Raw genomic sequence first — 21,328 nt, forward strand, 5'->3', positions numbered from 1 at the left:
ACATTACTGCAATTATGTTACCACATCCCTCGCTATCTTTTTAATGTCTGACGCATGCTTAATAAATTCATCGGAGCTTAACGGGCCGACCCTATCGGCTCCAAGCGCAGACTACGCGTGATATACCATACACATAGCTCTATCAAATATGTATATTATCTAAGATTTATACATTAAACTTATCATATGAACAGAGATTAATTTGATACATTTTGTTAACATTTGAACTAAAAGTGCTTATAAAGAAAAATCGTGCCTATGAATTTTTAATATTTTTAAACTGTTATTGTAAAAATATATGAGGAAACTTGTATTCAATTTTCAAATTTTTGACCGAGCAATATTTTTTTTCGACATAAATTTTTAAAAAACCAACATGAATCGAAAATGTCTTATGCCTATAAATAGTTTAAAATAAGGCAAATTATTTTGGAAGATTTATAGTGTATATAAAATACTAATATAAATATTCATTGAAAATTTCTTGTACCTATCTACGGTAATTTATAGAATTATACTAAAAACCAAAATCGATTAAATCAAAAACCGTTTTTCCTGTTTTACCGTTATTTTTTTTTGTGTTTTAAAACACCTTTAAAAATTACTAGGAATTTAAAATTTAAAATATTTTTGACTTCCCCTGAAGCACCAGTTCAGAATCTATAAACGAAGAAATTAAATTGTAAATATATTTCTATTGTTAAAAATTAAGATAACTAATTTTTAATTATACACACTTGCCATTTAAAGCTAATATAAAAATTAGGTAGGTATAGTGACACAGTGTTCCATAACAATACATGTTTAATAACTTGTGTAATTCGTTATTACTATAATTTATCGGAGTTGGGAATTTATCTTTTTTCGATTAATTCTGCGCGAGATAGCAAATTTTTGGCGTGTGATATTTAATTTGAAAGCAATGGTAAATATCGTCGAATATTTAAACAACATATTATATGAGCGGAGCTCAATTAAAACAGCACTTTTAAGTTCCTTATATTTTTATGTTTTTTGGTGGTTTTTCTTTATGTTTATAGAAAAAATAGTGATAAAATAGAAAAATTACATGTACAAATAACTAGGTACATATAAAATACATGAATTTCGATTTATAAAGGTGTTACATGAAACTTTTTGAACACTATTTTTTCCGAAAAATTTGATACATTGTTTCGCTTTAAGGTATTGTACCAATAATATTTTTAAATTTAAAGACGTTTTTATGACAAATAAATGGAAGTTTAAATTAAAGTCATAGAATTCATTATCTATAAAATGTATTGTTTACATTAAACCTATTTGTAATATCTTATAATATAAAAACATAAATAATTAGGTACGCAATTCATAAAAACGAATAATGGTTCATTGTCCAACAACTTAAACGTCATTGAATATTTCCGTAAAATAAATAATGATTAATGACTAATCGTAAAATATATAACTCTATTTTTTGTTTAAACACACTCATTTGTGGGTATCTCCGGTGACTCCGAAGACATGAGTCAAGGCCTTCCAAGATATCTTCAGTCTCAAAACCTAACCTAACTTGAACTTTAGTTGTTCTAATGTTATATAGATATAAATGTAAACACATTTTTTTCCTCTATTGAACATAAAAACATTTAATATAATGTATAATATTATTTTAACTTTTAACTAAGTATACATAACTAAAATAAAAAAAGCGGGTAAGTGGATGTCGCTCTGCTGTACATTAGGTTACAAGTTGGTCGCTGTATAATGGATTGTATTAAATTTGAATTCAATGATATCATATCATTGTATACTAAGAACGATTCTGAGCGGTGACGGTTTGTCAGTCTGGATATTTTATATTGTTATTATATATTTTTTTTTTATTATTATTAATTTACCCACGGCAACTTAGGCCATTAGGTGGTTTTTAATTGTGGGGAAGGGCACTTATAAGAGTTAAACGCGTGTGTTTGTTAGTTTGGCAGATTTTTTAGTGGGCACCTGTAGGTATCTGCCATGCCCGGGTGGGGGATGGCGGCACTTCTCTCCGGACACCGTGACTTGCCCGAAGAAAATTGCCGCCCACAGCCGAGGTTTTGAACCGGCGTCGTCCGCTCGGCCACTCCGTCCCCCTATTATATTTTATTGTAGCCTGTAATTTGAATTAATATTATAAATTACAACAAAATAACTAATTACGTTATTTTTATTTTTATTCGTTTTATATGGTGATAAACAAAGCGTTAGAAATTAAAATCCCATTTTTAGCGGTTTTTTGTAATTTGTCTGTGGTTTTTCCCGTGTTATTAAATAAATATTCAGAAAATCGAAAAATGACCTTTTTACCATCTTGATCCAATTTGCTAAAATATAAGATACTATATGTTGAAATCGAAGAACTCCTTCTGGTAGAAATTTTGTATACAGGATAAAAAAAAAAAAAATTATAAACACTGTTATTAAACCACTAGGTCTCTCGCTCCGCTCTGAATCTAAAATATATAAACCATAAGAATTTATAGATTATAGGGGCCATGTATGAATTCAGCTTTTTAAATCACATATAAGTCTAGTCACTTACGTAGGTAACTGCCGAATATATTATGTGCACTAGGGTAACAATCGAAAACATGGAAAAAAATAAAATAAAAATTTTCTCTTGTCCCCCCCGCCTAAAAGGTTCCGTATGATATAAAATATATTTTGTGAAAGTTATATCTCATTTAGTTGATATTTAGAGGTCGCGCTTCACACTTATTTTTCTAAAGTTATTAATAGCTTTAATATCACACTTGTACTTGTAAACACGCCGATTACACATCATTCATAGTACACCGGTTCACAAGTAAACTTTGCTATCGTAATGACTATCTTTGTCCGCCAGTTTCAGAGCGTCCACGCTTTTTAGACTGACAGTAGCTCTTTGAGTCCCCATGAAGGATTGTCGGATGCTTTTAACTTTGACGGACTGGTCTTCCGAGGGTAAGGCAAGCGCCTTTTGGATGCATATTTTCTGCCTCAGTGTCTGTTGTTACCTAGTGCAGTGTCTGTTGTTACCTAGTCCAGATCCTGCATTTCCATGTCCTGAACTTCACAAGCCCACGTAGAGCAAGGCCGAAGGTTAGATCTCAGCACCTCTTCTAGAGCTGCTTTGTGTCTTTGGAATTTAATTTAATTAGGATTTCTCCATTTCGGCTTTCGGCAATAGCGGACACCTGGGCTACAATCGTCTCTATGTATACGTCTTTTTTTAATGTCGTGAGTATGTTGGTAAAGGATTCGCCGTTCTACAGCTTCACTGCGATTGCATCTGAGAGTGGAGCTATTGCAGCCTGTTGGTACGTGTTATTGTCTTGTCTGTTGCGCGTAGTTGGGTTCGGTTTGGGTAGGTAAACTTTTGTCAGTTAGCTGCTGTAATACACGGATGCTACATATTGTGCTTTCGATATTTAAATTGTTATCTCAGTTTTTCTGACGTATTTTATATAAATGACCTTGGTTTGCATTCCTATCACAGCCTTATGCTAAAATTATAATTTATATATATGTATTTTTTTTTCTCATTAGGTTAAAAAAACAATTAAAAACCCGAATATTTACATTTTTCTAGTCATTTTGATCGTACAAATCAATAAAATTAACTACTTTGAATTGCTCATTGTGGAGACTACCCCAAATTTATTCTCCAGCTTAATCGAATATTATACTAAAAAATCGAATTAAGACAAACCAATTTTTTTTTTTTGTTAGTTTGATATTTGATATATCTTAAATAGTCTACTGTATAAAAAAAAATGAAATAACCACCATAATTCAGACTACAAAGCGATTTCGCCTGCAATAAATTGTCATCACACACATGTATATGAATACGAAATCGATTAATGGAGGTATGCTGTATGAAGTTTTTAAAGAAACTTGAAACATGTATGCCCAGCAGGCAGTAAATACGTACCTATTTTGGTTTACCTATTGGTACTATTGTACTAACTTAAATTGTGTACCTAGTATCCACTACATTCATATAAGTTGTAACAAAATAAAAATAATAATTTTTTTTTTTTAGGGCGTCGAATTACCACGATGCCGTCTATGCAAATGTTTGGACGTAGATGGCTTGCCGGTACAGACGACTTGGTGTTCCCGGGATTATTGGAACTTTTAATGCGGGGAATATGGTGAGTTATTATATCTATGTTTTTATCTGAATAGAAAATAACAGTTAATTATAATAAACTTTTTATCAATTTTTTAAGTTTAATATTTAAATACTATTAATCATTAAAAAAACTTTTTTGGAGTTTTCGTAATAAATACACAATGTAACATTATTGGAGTTGTTAACTAAAAAAAGGATTGATTTTTGAAATAATTGACACTTGATTCTGTCATATCTAATAAAGGTATGTAAGATTTAAAAATGAATATTTATCTGGTGAGAAAACCCCAATTAAAAATGGTATCATTATTTGAACTATTGCCACTCACCCAATCATTAATGACGTCGCTTCGCTTCGATAATTATTGTCGGTATCAGAAACTAAGCGAATAACCACGTATACAATTTGACAGATTCTAAACATACATTATTTGAACTTAAAAAAACCGTCGGTCACTCGTGTGGAAATGCGTTACCTCGGAACCTTCTATACTTTATATGGAATAAATACGAAATATATGATTTATGAGTTATTATAAAATATTTAAGTAGTACCTACCTATGTGGTGCTGAAGTAATTAAAAACTACCATAGTATATAATATGACATAATATATATGACAATCGAAATAAATATATACGAATCGGTCTATAATGATATGATGGGTATTTCAATACGGTCTACGATCATATAAAAAATGAATTTTTACGCAAGCATATAGCCACAAATGCCTACCAATGACTCTTATTTCAACATTATAATTTATAAGTAATAACTAATAAGTACTATTAAACAATTATCTACTCACGTAATCAGATAAAAAAGTAGGTAAGTGGATATCACTCTGCTGTACAGTAGGTTACAATGAGTCACTGTAATGAGGGTATTATATTTTTATTCAATGATATAATATTATTGTATACGAAAAACGATTCTGAGCGGAGATGGTTTGCAAGTCAAGGATATTATGTATTATATTTATATTGTTATTAATTATTATTAATACGGTAGCCGGCAAGTTGAATTAAAATTATATACCTAATTAGAACTTTAAAAGCTTTTTAAAAAAAATGTGTTGCTGTTGTAATATTGCCTGTATTATACATTTTCACGCTTTTTGACCCAACGAATAATATTTTATTTATATTTATAGAAAAAAAACTAAATAAATTTATAATGTATTATAATCTATAGTTAAGCGAGTAAAAATATTTTGAAAATGTTACCAAGTGTAAGATGATAATTTAAACATATTTTGTAAATTTCAAGTGTACGGTTATTTTTTTTTTAATTACAACAAAATAAGAAAATTACTACATGAGAAATCGAGTGGATCTCCAATAATGTACAAATTTGGACTTCAAACGCTCATAAAAATTTAATTTGACTTTCTTGTAGACATTTTTTTTTTTTGATAAAGCCATAAAGGTAGACAAATTTTTGAGGAATCTTGTATTACATTTTCAAATTTTAGGTCTTAGAAACATTTTTATGAATTCTCAACTCAAAATAATTTGCTAATATATGTGATTTTTAACTTCATGAGCGCGCTCATAAATACTATTGTGGATTTACGTTCAACTTTTTTAGATTCTGAGTGGAACGATGAATGTATAAATTTTACAATGATGTGTGTTTTTTTTTTTTTATTATTATTTTTGTGTCTGTCATCACCTTTTAGGACAGTAAAAGTGCTTGGATTTTCTTCAACAGTAACTTTTCTGATAGAAAAGTGAATGTAGTTGGTACTTTGGGGGGTCAAATTTCCCAGTAGTTTTCAAAAGCGACATGAAAAAGAAAGGAAAACCGGGAATTTTTACGCAAAATCTGTTTTCGAGAAAATCGATTTTGGTTTTTGGTGTAACTTTAAAACAAATGACCGTGTTGACTGAATGTTTATAATTGCATTTCCTATTCACCATAACATTTTCCAAATATTTTGACTTATTTTGAGCTGTTTACGGACATTGTCAATTTCCATTTTTTTTAGTTTTTTTTTCTATAAATATCAATTAAATTTTATCTGTTGAGTAAAAAAGCTTGAAAATTTAATAGAAGGCTCCTAGGTTATTGTTTCAAAGGCAGATGAAAAAAATTAAAAATCCTTAGTCACAGTTTTTATTTATAAGCATTTAAAGTTCAAATTTTGACAAAATACGAAAAAATCACGAAAATTAGCAAATTATTTTGAGTTGAGAATTCATAAAAATTTTTCTTTTTAAATCTAAGATTTGAAAATGTAATACAAGATTATCCATAAGTTTGTTTACCTTTATCAAAGAAAAAAAATGTCTACAAGAGAGTCAAATTAAATTTTTATGAGCGTTTGAAATTCATATTTTTACAACATTTTATATTCACTCGATTTCTCATGTTACGATTTTTTATTTTGTTGTAATTAAAAAACGTATGACTGTAGATACTTCAAAATTTAACTGAATGTTGATATTAGCATTTTCTATACACGATAAAATTTTAAAAATAATCTCACTCTTTTTGAGCTGTTTAAGGACATTGTTAGTTTTCAATTTTTTTAGTTTTTTTTTTCTATAAATATCAATAAAATTTTTTTTGTTGGGTAAAAAAGCGTGAAAATTTAATATAAGGCTCCTGATATATCGTTCTAATAGCAGTTGAAAAATATTAAAAATACATTGGCACAATTTTTTTTTTATAAACATTTAAAGTTCAAATTTTGTCAACATTTATCAAATTTATAATTTATTAATTATTTTGTAGGTAGTTAAAAATGTATAAAATGTTTAACTTTTATGGCTAAGAATTGAAAATTTAAAACAAGGCTCCACGTAAATAGGTTATATATAAATTACTTTATTCACAATAATATCATCAAATAAACTTTTATACTTGGTAATAGCATAGGCTGACTGACCGTTTTCGCTCAGAATCGTTTTTCTTATACAATGATATATATCATTGAATTCAAATTTAACACCATCCATACAGTGACCCACTTGTAACCTACTGTACAGCAGGGCGACATCCACTAACCCCTTTTTTTTTAATTTCCACTAACAACAAAACAAAATTTAATTGGAATCACCAGTAAACATTTTTTTTTGATAAAGGTAAACAAACTTATAAGTTGTGAGGAATCTTCAAATCTTGTATTCCGGGGTGAGCAAAATACGAGTACTCTTGAAATTGTATTTAAACACTAAATACTAAATATATCAGTTTTCCTCAAATAATTATTCACATTTATATCATCAAATATACAAGATACAAAATACTTTAGAATAACACCCAGTAAATACCAAATACTATAGATACAACTGTATTTGAAATACTGCCTAGTGCCTACCCTAAAAATTTTTTATGAATTTTTAATTCAAAATAATTTGCAAATGTTCGTGGTTTTTCGTATTTTGTCAAATTTGAACAAATTTGAACAAAAAAAAAAAATTGTGACTGTATTTTTAGTATTTTTCAACTGCCATTGTAACAATATATATTTTATGGACATTTATAAAAAACAAAACTAAAAAAATTGGAAACTGAAAATGTCTGTAAACAGCTTAAAACAAATCAACATTTTTATTCTGTATAAAAAATGCTAGGTAATATAAACAACCAGTAAAAATGTCATGTATCTGAGGTCATTTGTTTTAGAGTTACACCAAAAACCAAAATTGATGTTGGGTAAAAATTCCAGTTTTTCTTAATTTTTTTTGTTTTTTGTTTTCCTAGCGCTTTTGGAAACTACTGGACATTTTAAACTTTGATCTTCTGAATGCAAAAACTAGATTCACTTTTCCATCGAATAAGATATGGAAGTTAAAAATTGAAGCTATACTTCAACTACTTATCGTGTACTTACACAAAAAAAACACACATCATTGTAAAATTAATATATTCATTGCTCCGCTCAGAGTCTAAAACGGTCAAATGTCTGGTCAAAGGTGTCTAACGTTTAATGAATCAGAACCAAAAAATAAAATCTACATGACTGTATTATAGTGTTCTATATGACTGGCTCTTTATTAGGTATTACTATTATTATTTAAATTATTTCCCTAAGTCAATAGGTTTTATGCGCTTGTCACGTAACAAAATAAGTAGTTTATAAACTAGTTTCGTAACAATAGCACATAAAATCTATATGGACTTAGAGAAATATTTAAAATAATTTACGACTTGTGTTATTTCCATGGATGTATATTATATTATATACTCATGTTTTCGTGATATAATGTATAAAAGCGGCATTTATTACGTTATATATTAACGGAATACTATACAACATACTTATGTAAATACGCGATTGTTAGGTACAAATAAATTAATCAGCACATGTGATTTTTATTGCACTATTGTGAAAATTAATTAAAAAATGTTACCCTTATAACTATAATACTATATTTATAATATTGCCTATATATTTAACATCATTACTGACTACGTCTTATCCGCCGGAAACTATACAAATGTTTCAAGGTGGCCATCTAATTTGTACTTTTGATAATACGCCTCTAGGTTGATGTATATCACTATTTAATAATATATATGTAGGTATAAGAAATGTTAGTATGTTACCAGCGTAATTGTATCTAATTTTGATGTCAATCGTATATACTTATACATGTGTAATGTGTATACCTATTATATTATGTATCCATAATGCCCGTAATAACAAACTGTACTTATTATAATGTCCACAATAATGTTTTTTTTTTTACCAACATCATGCATGTAAGAGTATAACATGTACTATCCTTGTCCTTATGATGTCTGACCAAATATTTATTACGAAGTAGGTGCATAATAACAACAACGATCACTCTCGTGCCTTATAGAATTTCTATATTAACCTCAAAGAAATATTACTTATAGCCTATAGAGTATAGAGTATAGGTAGATATATTTATGGTATAGTACATAGTTCCCCATATTATATTCTGAACAATACCCTCATAACAGAAAGCCAATATTTCCAACATCCTGCCTGAATCCCTCAATCAGTGTAATGTCGAATTATACAAACTTAATTCATTAAAATATCGCACCTACTCAAAGTTAACTGTATTGGTACGTGTTGTAAATTAAAACTTAATAGTCATAGATTCCGCAAGTATTATCGAAGTGTAAAAAAAGTGTAATTTTTTAAACATTGTGCACTTTTTTTGAAAATAAATAATAGGTAATCGTTATACATTTAAGTGAAACAGTAATACCTAATAATATCTGGAGATTTTAATTCAATTTTTATTTTTCAATACCTACCGTATTAGTAAACCGTTATTATTACGTTATTATTACGTTATTAATTTGTTCAGAAAAATTAATATGTTTCATAGTTTATACCGGTAAATTATATATTTCCATAGTAATTTTTTTTAAAACTTTCAAGAATAAAATTTAATTAAGAACTACATGAGGAGAAGTAGAGCACTGGGTCGGTTGTCTTAAATTTGACAGTAACCAATAATAAATTATTCTATTTAACAAACTATTTTAATTTCTGAAAAAAAAATAAGTCTATATTTGTCTAAAAGCGCTCAACTATATATTTTCTTAGACATTTTTTAAAAATGTTCTTTAAAACTATTAGGAAATCCGAAATTTTAACAAGGTCACTTTTTAAAAAGTTCTATATAGATCTATAATAGGTACATCATGATTCAAGACTCATGAGTATATAATAATGCAGTTTTTCAAATTTTGTATGACTTCAAACTCTCTTTTCTATGAAAACTTTTCCTAAAATCATCCCAACCATATATTATTGTCACACAAAATTGTACATATTAATATATTAAACATAAATACAATTGCGGAACTCTTGCTTTTATAATACATAGGTAGGTATAATTGTCAATTTTGTTATTGGCCATAAAATGAAAACCATAGTATAGTATAGTAGTATACACATGCAGAGAAAAAATACATTTTTTATGTCTAAAGTATGTTCAGTCTAAATTCAAGGTCAGAAATTACTGACATTTTATTGTTTTTGCATTGGAAAATGTATGAAATATGCTTACGTAAATATTCACGTAAAATATTTCTGTTTAATAATTCCCCTCCCTAATTTGTACTTAACTATTTTTAAATGAACGTTAAGATTTCAGATATTACATAATTGAAACAATTTTAAAATAATTATATTATATGCAAAGTTATATAATATGCTTAATGCGTTATATTAGATTTTATTCAAATAGCTACAAGAAATAGGTATAGTACGAGAATAAATTAATTTTTCATTCGTTCATTAAATAAAATATAAATTGGTATAAATCAATGAATATGAACATAAATGAAAATCCAGTATCCTACTCTTTTCGTAATAATTTATTATTAATCAAGTTCACGAGCAGCAAAATTACATAAGTAATAAATTAATGCAATATTATTAAGCATTTAAAAATATTTAACTATTTTGTCAAACTAATTTAAAATTTAGTATATATTTTATACTAATAATTAGTCACTATAAGAAAATAAACAATATTGTATGTAATTGAAAATTTGAAACTATGAAATTAAAAATCTATAGGCAATACGCTTCAGCCACTAAACACAATAGCTTTTATATTATTTCCTTTACTTGTACGTGAATATATTTTTATTATTTTGGTTGATTAATTTGACGAACTTGTTTTCAAAAACAAAATGTTATAATTGAACTATAACTTGAAAAAATAATATAAATTATAATGTATTAATTATTCATGTTAAATTGTCCTTGGCCACATTTAATTTTTAATGATACAATAATGTATCATTTTGTCTTACTTATAAGTTATAATAATTTTATTATTCATTAGTCATTACATTATGAAGGTTAGGTTCACTGCAGTGGCATACGCAGAATTCGTTAAGGGGTGGGGGTTACCCTTTCAGTACGCCACTGGTTTACTATCATAACTAAATAACTACTATATACTTAGTGTGTTCATTTGTTTGGCCTTTTTTCATATAGTTCAACCCTATGTATATTTAATATTTATTATTTATATAATTTCTAGACTATTTGAACAAACAGTTATGACAGTGAAATTATGTAATTATATCTACTATTCAAATGTATAATATATAGAACGTACAAGTATCTAAATTTGTTGAAATTAATTAGTTAAATGTTTTATTAAGGAGATAGTATGAAACCATACTTAACATTAGTATGTATATAATATATTAGTGAAATGGCGTATCCTAACTGTGTATAATTTATTTAATATCATTTCTAAATTTCTAATGACTTTAGTTTAAATAAACAGTGCCTATGCTATATAGTTTATACTCTATAATATACTCCTATTGTATCTTCTATATAACACAAATGTAATTTTAAGCTATGAATTCCTGACAAGTTTGTCTATCTAGAAGGAAAATCATGGTTGCTCTTAGGGAGAGGAGGCTTTCAGAGCCCATGCCCAGGGCCTCGCCTTAGAAGTCAAACTTTTTTTGAATTATGAATTACAGAAAAAGTAATTTTATATAGTATAATATAGTATAATTTATATTGTTATTCAATTTAAGATTGAAATGCATATAAAAAAATCTTGACTATGTATTTTAAATATTTTTAAACTGATATTGTAACACTGTGTATTACTCTGTGAATTACATTTTCAAGGTATTTAACCCAACGAATAACATTTTATTGATATTTATAGAAAGAAAACTGAACAAATTGAAATTAAAAATGTCCGTAAACAAACTCAAAATGAGTTTTTGAAAATATTATGAAGTATAGAAAATGATAAAATAAACATAATATGATGGTGTATATTTCAAGTATATAATATACGGTTATTCATTTTTGAATTGCAACAAAATAAGAAAATCGAGTGAATATCCAATGTTGTGAAAATTTGAACTTCAAATGCTAATAAAAATTTAATTTGACTTTCCGGTTGGCCTTTTTTTTATTAAGTAGACAAACTTTCGAGTTATGAGGAATCGTATATTAAATTTTCAAATCTTAAATAAAAATATATTTTTTTTTTTTTATGAATTTACAACTCAAAATAATTTGCAAATATTTGTGATTTCTAACTCCAGACGCTCATAAATACTATTGTGGATTTAAGCTCAACTTTTTTTTTAATTTCCACTTACAACAACTTACATGGAACATTGTATTACATTTTCAAGTTGTTTGACTTTTTTTTAAAATTTTTTTATCGACATTAAAGTAATAATAATAATTGAAAATATCATATTCCTATGTACCTAGCTCAACATGAGTTAAAATATTTTGAAAATGTTATGGTCCATACTCTATATAAAATACTTATACAAACATTGAATGAAAATTGGATGTATCTATATACATTTTTTTATAGTTAAACCAAAATTTAGACCAGATTTAGTTGAAAACCAATTTTACGTAAAAATTCCAGTTTTTTTTTATTTATTTTTTTTCTTTTGGAAACTACTGGGAATTCAAACCTCCCCATTGCACATACTAAATTCACTTTTCCACCGGAAAAGATACGGAAGTTAAAAATCAAAGCATTATTTCGACTACTTATTTTTAGGGATTAGCTGATACCACATTTACCGATATTACGATATAAGCTACCGATAACCAATATATTTAAAAACCAACATTTTCGGCATAAGCCATGAATCGATATTAAAAGATAACCGATACTACCAACCGATATCAGCTAAAACCGATACCTGATACCCGATAATATAATATTTTTATAATTTTTCATTGATTTATACATTTATAAATTATAAATTTATAATTAATGCTATTATGCTGATTGATTTGGTTTTGGTATCAGTTCAAATATCGGTTTAAAAAAAACCCGATACTGATAAATCCGATACCACCGATATCGAGTATCGGTTCTATATAGTATCGGCCTATCCCTACTTATTGTGAATACAGACACAAACAATTTGAACCTAAAATTATAATTATAATAAAAAGTTTTATTTATATTTAAGTATTTAGGTATAGGGTGAAGATTAGGAGGGCCTCGCAATGATATTTTGCCACAGGCCTAGTCAATCCTAAGAGCAGCTCTGGGTCAAATAATCATTGGAATTTAATTTGAAAATCCACGCGTTCGTCCCTATAAATAAAATCAATTCAAATTGTTAAGGAGGATAATACGTTTTTACTTAAGATTCCGACTTGATAGAATGGTATTCATTATTGATGATTATCAAAATATAATCAAATCAATTTATATTACCAATATACAGGTAGAAGAAAGATGTATATCAGCGTGACTACAAAAAAAAAAATAGATGTGAATACTTATAAACATTTTTTTTTTTATTATTAAAATATATGTGACATTAAGGTTGACATACCTATTTAAATATTAAAATCTAAATTAAATCCACGAGACATGAGACACGCGAATATGCGATATTATCATAGTTATGTTTAATTAATGTTTAAGAGGTCACACCCGCATGTGCTGTGTCCATCTTACACACGTATACGACATAGACAAAATGCGTTTACAGTGTCTGAGTAGAACTCGCTGAATTTTGGTTCTTGAGTAAAAATATCTATTATAAAATTGAATTGTGACAATATTTCAGGGGCAAGTCGTAGATTTTTTTTTTAAATTTAAATTTTGAAAAGTTAAAGGTATTTTAAACATGTTGAAATTATGTCTATTTCTAAACGATATAATGGAAAAAACGCATTGACTTGCCCTCAGAAATATTGTCACAAATCAATTTAATAATAGGTATTTTTTACTCTAGAACCAAAATACAGCGAGTTTTACTTAGACTGCGTTAACTCGTTTTGTCAATGTCGTACGTGCGTAAAACGAAGACATCACATGCGGGTGTGACGTCCTCTTAATATAATAAGAAACCTCTAGTTTATTCGATACCATAATACACATTATTTTTATGCTAATAATAAAACTGTCCCATACCGACAATTTTTTCTGTATGCATAATACGCAATTACGCCACCTACACTCTAATCCAAACGATCACGGTTCGGATTTTTCAGACTTGATGCTGAGATAAAAAATGAATCACGGAAATTCTCAATAGTGAGTGACTATACTCTAGTAAATATACACGTTTCAATTTATATTTAAATTCATTGTTTTTTTGTTAAAATTACAATTTATATAATCTCAACCTCAAGGCTTGACTATAATGACGATTATATATTTTAAAATACAATATAATATTTGTTAATTATTTATTAACTCGAACATTTCTTAGTATTCATAGTCGTTGCTTAAGAATAAATATTGCTTAAGCTAATTTTGATAGTTAAAAAAATATTAAAATTGTGATAATAACTACAAGCAATGCTTAAGGTAGGTATCGACCAACCTTAATTTAAGTAATACTTTTTCTTTTCTTAAGCCAAAGTCTCGTTTATGAATCTCATTTGACTATTTGAGTCATAACTCTTAAATATACCTTAAGCAATACTTATTCTTAAGTATCGACTATGAATACGGCCCTAAGTTTCTTGTGATTTTGTTAAGACCAGATTTACCTTAAGTGACCACTAGGCTTACAAAAATCTAGCGCCCATAATTAATTTTGTTTGTTTTAACGCCGATAACTAAGGCTTATGTACCTACCTATATTTTTTAAAACATCTAGCCAAATGTTAGTTATTTAAATCCGTTTTTTTTTTATACAATTTAACTTTCAAATATATTACGTATATTTATTCATTTACAACTATTTTTTTTAAATGTATGCTAATAAAATTTTTAAGAAAATGTACATATACAAAATAAAATCATAATATTTATTATTTAATATACCTACAATTTTTTTAAATATATTAAAACGCATTTATCCAATTATTAAGAAATATAATTCTTTTTGAGATTTAAAATTTGGTTTTTGTAGCTGACACTTCACACGCCAAGTTAAACTCATAACCGATTCTTAATACAAAGAATATTGCACAAGACTTTTACTATGTGTCTGTCACTAAGATCTCCTCTTAAAATTAAAACAGACCCATACTCATATTATCACTGTATTATTCTTGTTATCAAATCATATTTAACTGATCTCACTTTCGCTGTATGTGTTGGATCATACGTATCTTACATAGCTTTCATTCAAGCTGTGTACATTCAACGAGTAATTTTGCTCTTCTTCTTTTTATCATATACCTACTCAGAACAACCAACTTTTAGTAACCCTCTTACTGTCGCAGAATATGTAAACGGTGAGTTATATTTACATCCTATCTTATACACCTATCCAATTATTCCTGCCGAAAACTTGAATTATATCCAAACAAACTATCCGACTCTGGTGCTCTAAATTGCGTTTTAAAGTTAGTGAAACGAAACTTTTGGTAAGCCAAAGTTAAAATAACTTTTAAAGGGGTAAAAATTACGAATTTTACCACAACCAATTATCTAGCCATTATTTTTGACAAGTGACTTACTTGAAGTTCTCATATACACATATAAGATTAATTGCTCAACAATAGATATCGCTTACATTTCACACCTACTGTTCAATTCTTAAAAACTTAGAATTAACACAAAAATAAGTTCAAGACACAAGTATGGCGTGATTTTGCCGTTAAATTTTGCCATGATATAAAATAAATTGCCTTATTTCACGTACGCTTATCGCTATTATTGTCTATTTTAATGTTGTATATAATATAATATGATATATATATTTAAATTAGATAAATAGTATCCTGTGATTCACGTTACATTGTTACAAACCTAAACCTATATTTTTTAATTATAGAAAGCATGTATCAGATATTAAAAAAAAAATACTGGAAAATATCATCAGGTAAGATGATTAAAGGAAAATCGAATAAGCGTCTACATGTTATTATAAATTATAATATAATATACAAGAAGGGAAATTTGGAAGTGTAAAAATAAAATCTTATAGTACTTCAATTGTATGTACCTATAGTGGGAAAGCAATGTGCGATAGCAGACATGGGCATTCAACCGGAAGAGACGGTAACGCAAGATTCGAGACTACGGCGCGCGGCGTCTGGTTCCGGTATAGTGATGGACTGATCACTGATAGCTAATATACATAGTGGGGGTACCTATATTATAATTTATAAACCTGAAATGTGTCGAGTGGTATTTGGGAAGTGGGAAGTCTGAGTGAGAGTAGAGAGCAGCTCAGTGCTCACTCAGTCACTCGAGTACTCGACGCTTGGGCAGACGCCAGACAACAGTCAACCGACGGCACTCGGCACTATTAAATATTAATATACTATTGTCTATTTCACTATCAACGGGTTCGCGGAACACCGAACACGTTTCTGAAAAGACGGCTGTAAGCTATAATTGTAGACAATTTCGGTTAGAAACGATCGATTAAATAAGCCACGGTATTACAGTTTTGCCACTGAATCGATTCGCCCGTGAATATTTGAATAGGTAGTTGAATTATTTATCGTGTTGACGAGTGACGACACAATGGTCGTTGCCGGACATCGGCTTTGTAATGCGGTTATAAAAACAGCAATTAGTCGAAATTATGATATGCACATCACGAAACGTCTTGTTCAAACCAAAACTACACACGTACCTACAAAACAATAGTAACGTCATTATGTAAAATATTTTACAGAATACCACATACCTAATGGCTAATCCGGCTAATGTTACCATGTTACTATTCAGTGGCGTATTTGAGGGAGGGGCAGTGGGGGCAAATGCCCTAATGACTTGAAGAATAATTGGTTCTTATATAGTTGTAATAAGTACATACTATGATGTTAAGAAGACAAAATAATTTTTTTTTATATTGTACATGTTTTTATATTATAATAATTGTAATATCACAGAATAAGACAATATATCGTCCGGGGTCAATGGATTGTTTCCGTGTATTTAATTTCGTAACTATAAGAGGGATACACGTTGCCAACGTTATTTCAGACTGCGAGTACGGTACAACTTTTAGAGTCCAATGCTTCATACCGTACTACCGTAGGGATACAGAGACCCGATCAGCTGATCGAGTGTCGCTTCTATATTGTTCTATGGTTATAGCTGACTGGAGTTTCTAATAAATTTGTTTGCACGTCCTAGGGATGGGCGTTTATTTCGTAGTAGTCAGAGCAGTAATCTTAACACATAAACAGTCGCATACTCGCATAACGATTTACATTATCACCAAGTCCGGGATAAAGGGGGACAGGGGGCCACGTCTCCGGGCCCCACGTATTATTATTTAGTCTACTCGGCTTGAAATTACATCGAGTGGTAATTTGTACATTTTATAGTATCTACAACTTACAAGAATATATTTATTTTTTCTTGTTTGAACTAACAGGCATTGGGACCCGTCCCCGCCTACCATGTTCACCACCACAGGCATGGTAAGTGAGGACACATGGCCATTTTTCCATTGGTTCATGGTTGGGGCCCACAACCATGTATTGACCCCTAGGCTCCTGAAGGTCTTAATCCGGGCTTGAATTTATTACCAAATTAAAGATATTATACTATATAAATATTATTTTAATTTATAGTAAGTTATCAACCAGAAATCTCCTTTGAAATTTAATATTTAGCATTATTTCTTCTAAAAAAAGGTCATCAGACACAAAAGTGGTAAACTTCGTGGTAAATTCAATAGGGTAGAATATAAGCTTGTGTATAATAATTATTAATTTTAGTGTCACCTCCCCCCCCCCCCCAAAAAAAAAAACTCAATACGCCTCTGGTTACTAATAAATACATAATCATTATTTTAAGATTGAGAATGTATTCATAGGCTATGTATACTTACTGTGCCTTAGTTGTTAATAATTTATTGATTAAGTTGATTTTGTGATTTATAGGCTGACACTGATGAGTTGTGTGTTGTGTCGCTACTATCAATGGACATTCAATTGTTTGACTGGCGGCCTATTGGTCAGAGTCTACTTGATTGGGATAGTAGTAATGCATTCCATAATCATTCTACTTGTGATGGTTTTGGTGAATCGGAGTGCCCAGGGTGCTATATACGACACAAAAGCTAGACGTGTCGTTCCACATCTACTAGTAGCTAAGTATGAGTTATTAAGAATGGCCGACCAAACTTGTATTTTTTTATATAATATATTTATTATTTTACAGGATCATTTTACTCTTACCAGAGATTGCATTAAATGTGCTTGGAACTATATGGACCTATACAAATTGTATACAATGCGATAATGAACATTTTACGAGTACCGTAGTGGAAAGTAAATATAATTCATTGTGTGTTACTAATTTTGATTGTTAAAATATACTAATGTATTAATGATTAAACAATTTATTGATTATTTTAGTTGGAGTTCTATTCAATTGGGTTATGTTGGGAGGTTTGATATTCGTATTAGCCATGGTGTTGGATCCAGTTGGATCGTTAAAACTTCAAGAAGGAGCCAATGGTAATGTAGACACAGATATGGTGTTACACCGAAAAGTCACTCGTATTTGGGTGAGACGCTTTAGATGGTTTTTTTGTTGGCTAATTAGAGATGAACATTCGCATGAAGCGTTTTCTCAAGCAGCCGGTCAGTATTGTAGACTTTAAATCACACATTTCAATAAATAAGACATAAATTACATTTTTGTTTATCTTCTTATTTTTAGGATTGATGAGTTCTATGTTTAGAAATACAGATATTGTACCATCAGACTTTATTGCTGGTTTTGTGTTATTGAGAGTAAAACAAAAGCGTGAGTCTAGAGAACAAAGACGACTTGCACTCTTAGCTGAACAAAGATACAATTGTACCTCTAGTAAGTCAAAATACAATCATATTATAAATAAAATAATTTAAACAATTTAATGTTTGTCTTTCAGTTGTAAATGAATGTTTTACTGGAAAACCAAATTGGATGTGTCTTAAAAAAGCTAGGCATTACCTCCAATTATCAGTTGCTATTTATGGTTGGCCGTTTTTGATTTATCGTTATTGTATAACAGGATTATTTAAAATGATGCCCAAGTTTTTTTGCTGCGCTTGCTTTAGGTAAATTGTTCAATTTTATTTCAACTGTAGTAAATCAATCATAATTAATTTTTTGCATAGAACTAAACCAACTGTGGTCAAAGAGGATAACTGCTGTCTGTGTAACTTTGCAGCAATTCGATATATGTCAAAATTACAATCTAAAGATATTTTGTTTGCTTCATTTGTCAACCATATATTTGAATTACCATTTTTTGTAACTGTTGATCACGAAACCAGTAGTATAGTAATTGCTATAAGAGGATCATTGTCAATGAGAGATATATTTACGGATTTGACTGCCATAGTAGAAAAATTAGACGCTTATGGTGTTCCACCTGACAGCTATGTAATACTAATAAATCTTAGAAATAACTAGAACCTGGTCATATAAATGTATGTATTGTTTCCATTCAGGCTCATAAAGGAATGTTATGCAGTGCAAAGTATATTAAAAAGGAATTAGAAGATCATAATGTTATAGAAAAGGCTTATACCAATTTTCCCGAATACAACCTTGTAATCACAGGTATGAACACTACAATTTTAACCATGAATAAATGTAGCATTATTAACTTATCATTGATGAATAATGTTTATTGTGTGATACTCAGGACATAGTTTAGGGGCGGGTACTGCAGTGCTCTTAGCATTTTATATGCGACCACTCTATCCCAATCTCAAAGTGTATGCCTTTGCTACACCAGGTAATTAACCCAGTTACTGTATACATTATGCTAAAATTATCAATTAAATCTTAAACATTGATTTTAGCGGGATTATTGAGTCGGGAAGCAGCACGAATAGCTGAAGAATTCACTTTGTCCGTAGGTGTTGGTGATGATATGGTTATGCACATGACAATTGATAATGTTGAAGATTTACGGACAAACATGTTACAAGTTCTACAATCATGTAGATTACCAAAAGTAAGGTATTTTTTAATAATTCATATTAAATTTAAATTATTCCATTGAGTAAATATATAATTTATTGATAAATATTGAAAATGTAGAATTATTATTCAATATATAATTTTGGGTAAATCTGATATCTATTAATGATTTTAATCTGTGTACATTTTTCTGATAAATTATTTCATTATATTTTGTTTTTAGTACCGGGTATTTCTAAATGGCTTTGGCTATGCATTATTTGGCGTACCATCGAGGGACCTTGAATCTACATGGCGCCATCGGACTACTTCAGAAATGCGTAACTCTCCACTACTATCTATGCATTCACCCGTTCTGTCTATGATTACACAGAATGATGGCTTCCCAACTGATACCATTAGTAATCATCATCTAGTCCCTACAACGTCATCATATCCTAATGACCAAATAATTTCTATTTCACCTACTTACAATGTAATTATGCCCTGTAACTCTATACAGTTTATAAGAAATATGTATTTTATTTGAAATTTCTAAGTTTTAATGTTAGTTAATAATGAAAACCTATTGATCGTATTCTTAGGAATTAGCTGTCAGAAGGTACTCAAAAATTCGTTTGTATACTCCTGGTCATATATTACACATAACTAAGAAAAAGAAAAGTAAAGAACAGAAAAAAGCTGATAAGTATGTGTCATATACAACTAGTGGAATTTCGTTTTCACTTTTCACAAATATTTCATAGTTATATTTAAAATATTATGTAACATACTATAAACATGTATATTTTGATTGTTTTTAGAAAATCTGGCACAAACAGTAATGAATATAATTATGAAATGCGATGGGCCACACCTGAAGATTTTAAAGAACTGAGAGTAATGCCCCGTATGCTATTGGATCATTTGCCGGAAAATGTTTTAAAAACTCTTGACAATGTGCTTGAAGAACAAAGAACAGAAATCGGATTTGATTTAGCTCAATTAACTATGATCTAAGTACTAAAAAACAATTATTTACTTTATAAAACTAGAGCTTTATTAAGTTCATGCTCAAATTCCTCTGTCCATTAATACACCAAGCTAAGTTATTATTATGTTTTTAAGTAAAGTAAACAACAAAATTGTAATTTATATTTAAGTATTAAATATTATTGAAAACATTTACTTAAAGGGGAGTGGGGCATAATATATTCCTACAAATATTGCAATTACAGTATTTTATGAATTGATGGTCTGATTACTGTGTGAAGTGTGGTTGTTTTTCTTAAATTATTATTAGCATCTCCTTAAATATAGCTTTAATTTATATGATTAAGAAATTCATATCAACAAGTCAATCTCTAAATGTCGAAAATAAAGTTTAACT

At 28.9% G+C, this 21,328-nt stretch overlaps 1 protein-coding gene across 5 annotated transcripts in view; it reads left to right on the forward strand.

Annotated features, from left to right (window-relative positions):
• Window positions 1-21,328, forward strand: part of LOC132949015 (diacylglycerol lipase-beta) — a 34,013-nt gene extending 12,685 nt beyond the window's left edge. For all 5 annotated transcript variants that reach the window (XM_061019759.1, XM_061019757.1, XM_061019761.1 and 2 more), the window contains 13 exons: window positions 4,049-4,160; window positions 17,919-18,131; window positions 18,199-18,308; window positions 18,396-18,623; window positions 18,703-18,852; window positions 18,917-19,085; window positions 19,146-19,413; window positions 19,482-19,593; window positions 19,679-19,771; window positions 19,839-19,993; window positions 20,183-20,434; window positions 20,544-20,647; window positions 20,763-21,328. In XM_061019759.1, the coding sequence (XP_060875742.1) occupies window positions 4,066-4,160; window positions 17,919-18,131; window positions 18,199-18,308; window positions 18,396-18,623; window positions 18,703-18,852; window positions 18,917-19,085; window positions 19,146-19,413; window positions 19,482-19,593; window positions 19,679-19,771; window positions 19,839-19,993; window positions 20,183-20,434; window positions 20,544-20,647; window positions 20,763-20,958 (2,145 nt within the window). In that variant the 5' untranslated portion in view covers window positions 4,049-4,065 and the 3' untranslated portion in view covers window positions 20,959-21,328. The remainder of the gene's footprint in view (window positions 1-4,048; window positions 4,161-17,918; window positions 18,132-18,198; window positions 18,309-18,395; window positions 18,624-18,702; window positions 18,853-18,916; window positions 19,086-19,145; window positions 19,414-19,481; window positions 19,594-19,678; window positions 19,772-19,838; window positions 19,994-20,182; window positions 20,435-20,543; window positions 20,648-20,762) is intronic.

Source organism: Metopolophium dirhodum, chromosome 7, assembly GCF_019925205.1.
Source record: "Metopolophium dirhodum isolate CAU chromosome 7, ASM1992520v1, whole genome shotgun sequence".
In the NCBI taxonomy this organism is placed as follows: Eukaryota; Metazoa; Arthropoda; class Insecta; order Hemiptera; family Aphididae; genus Metopolophium; species Metopolophium dirhodum.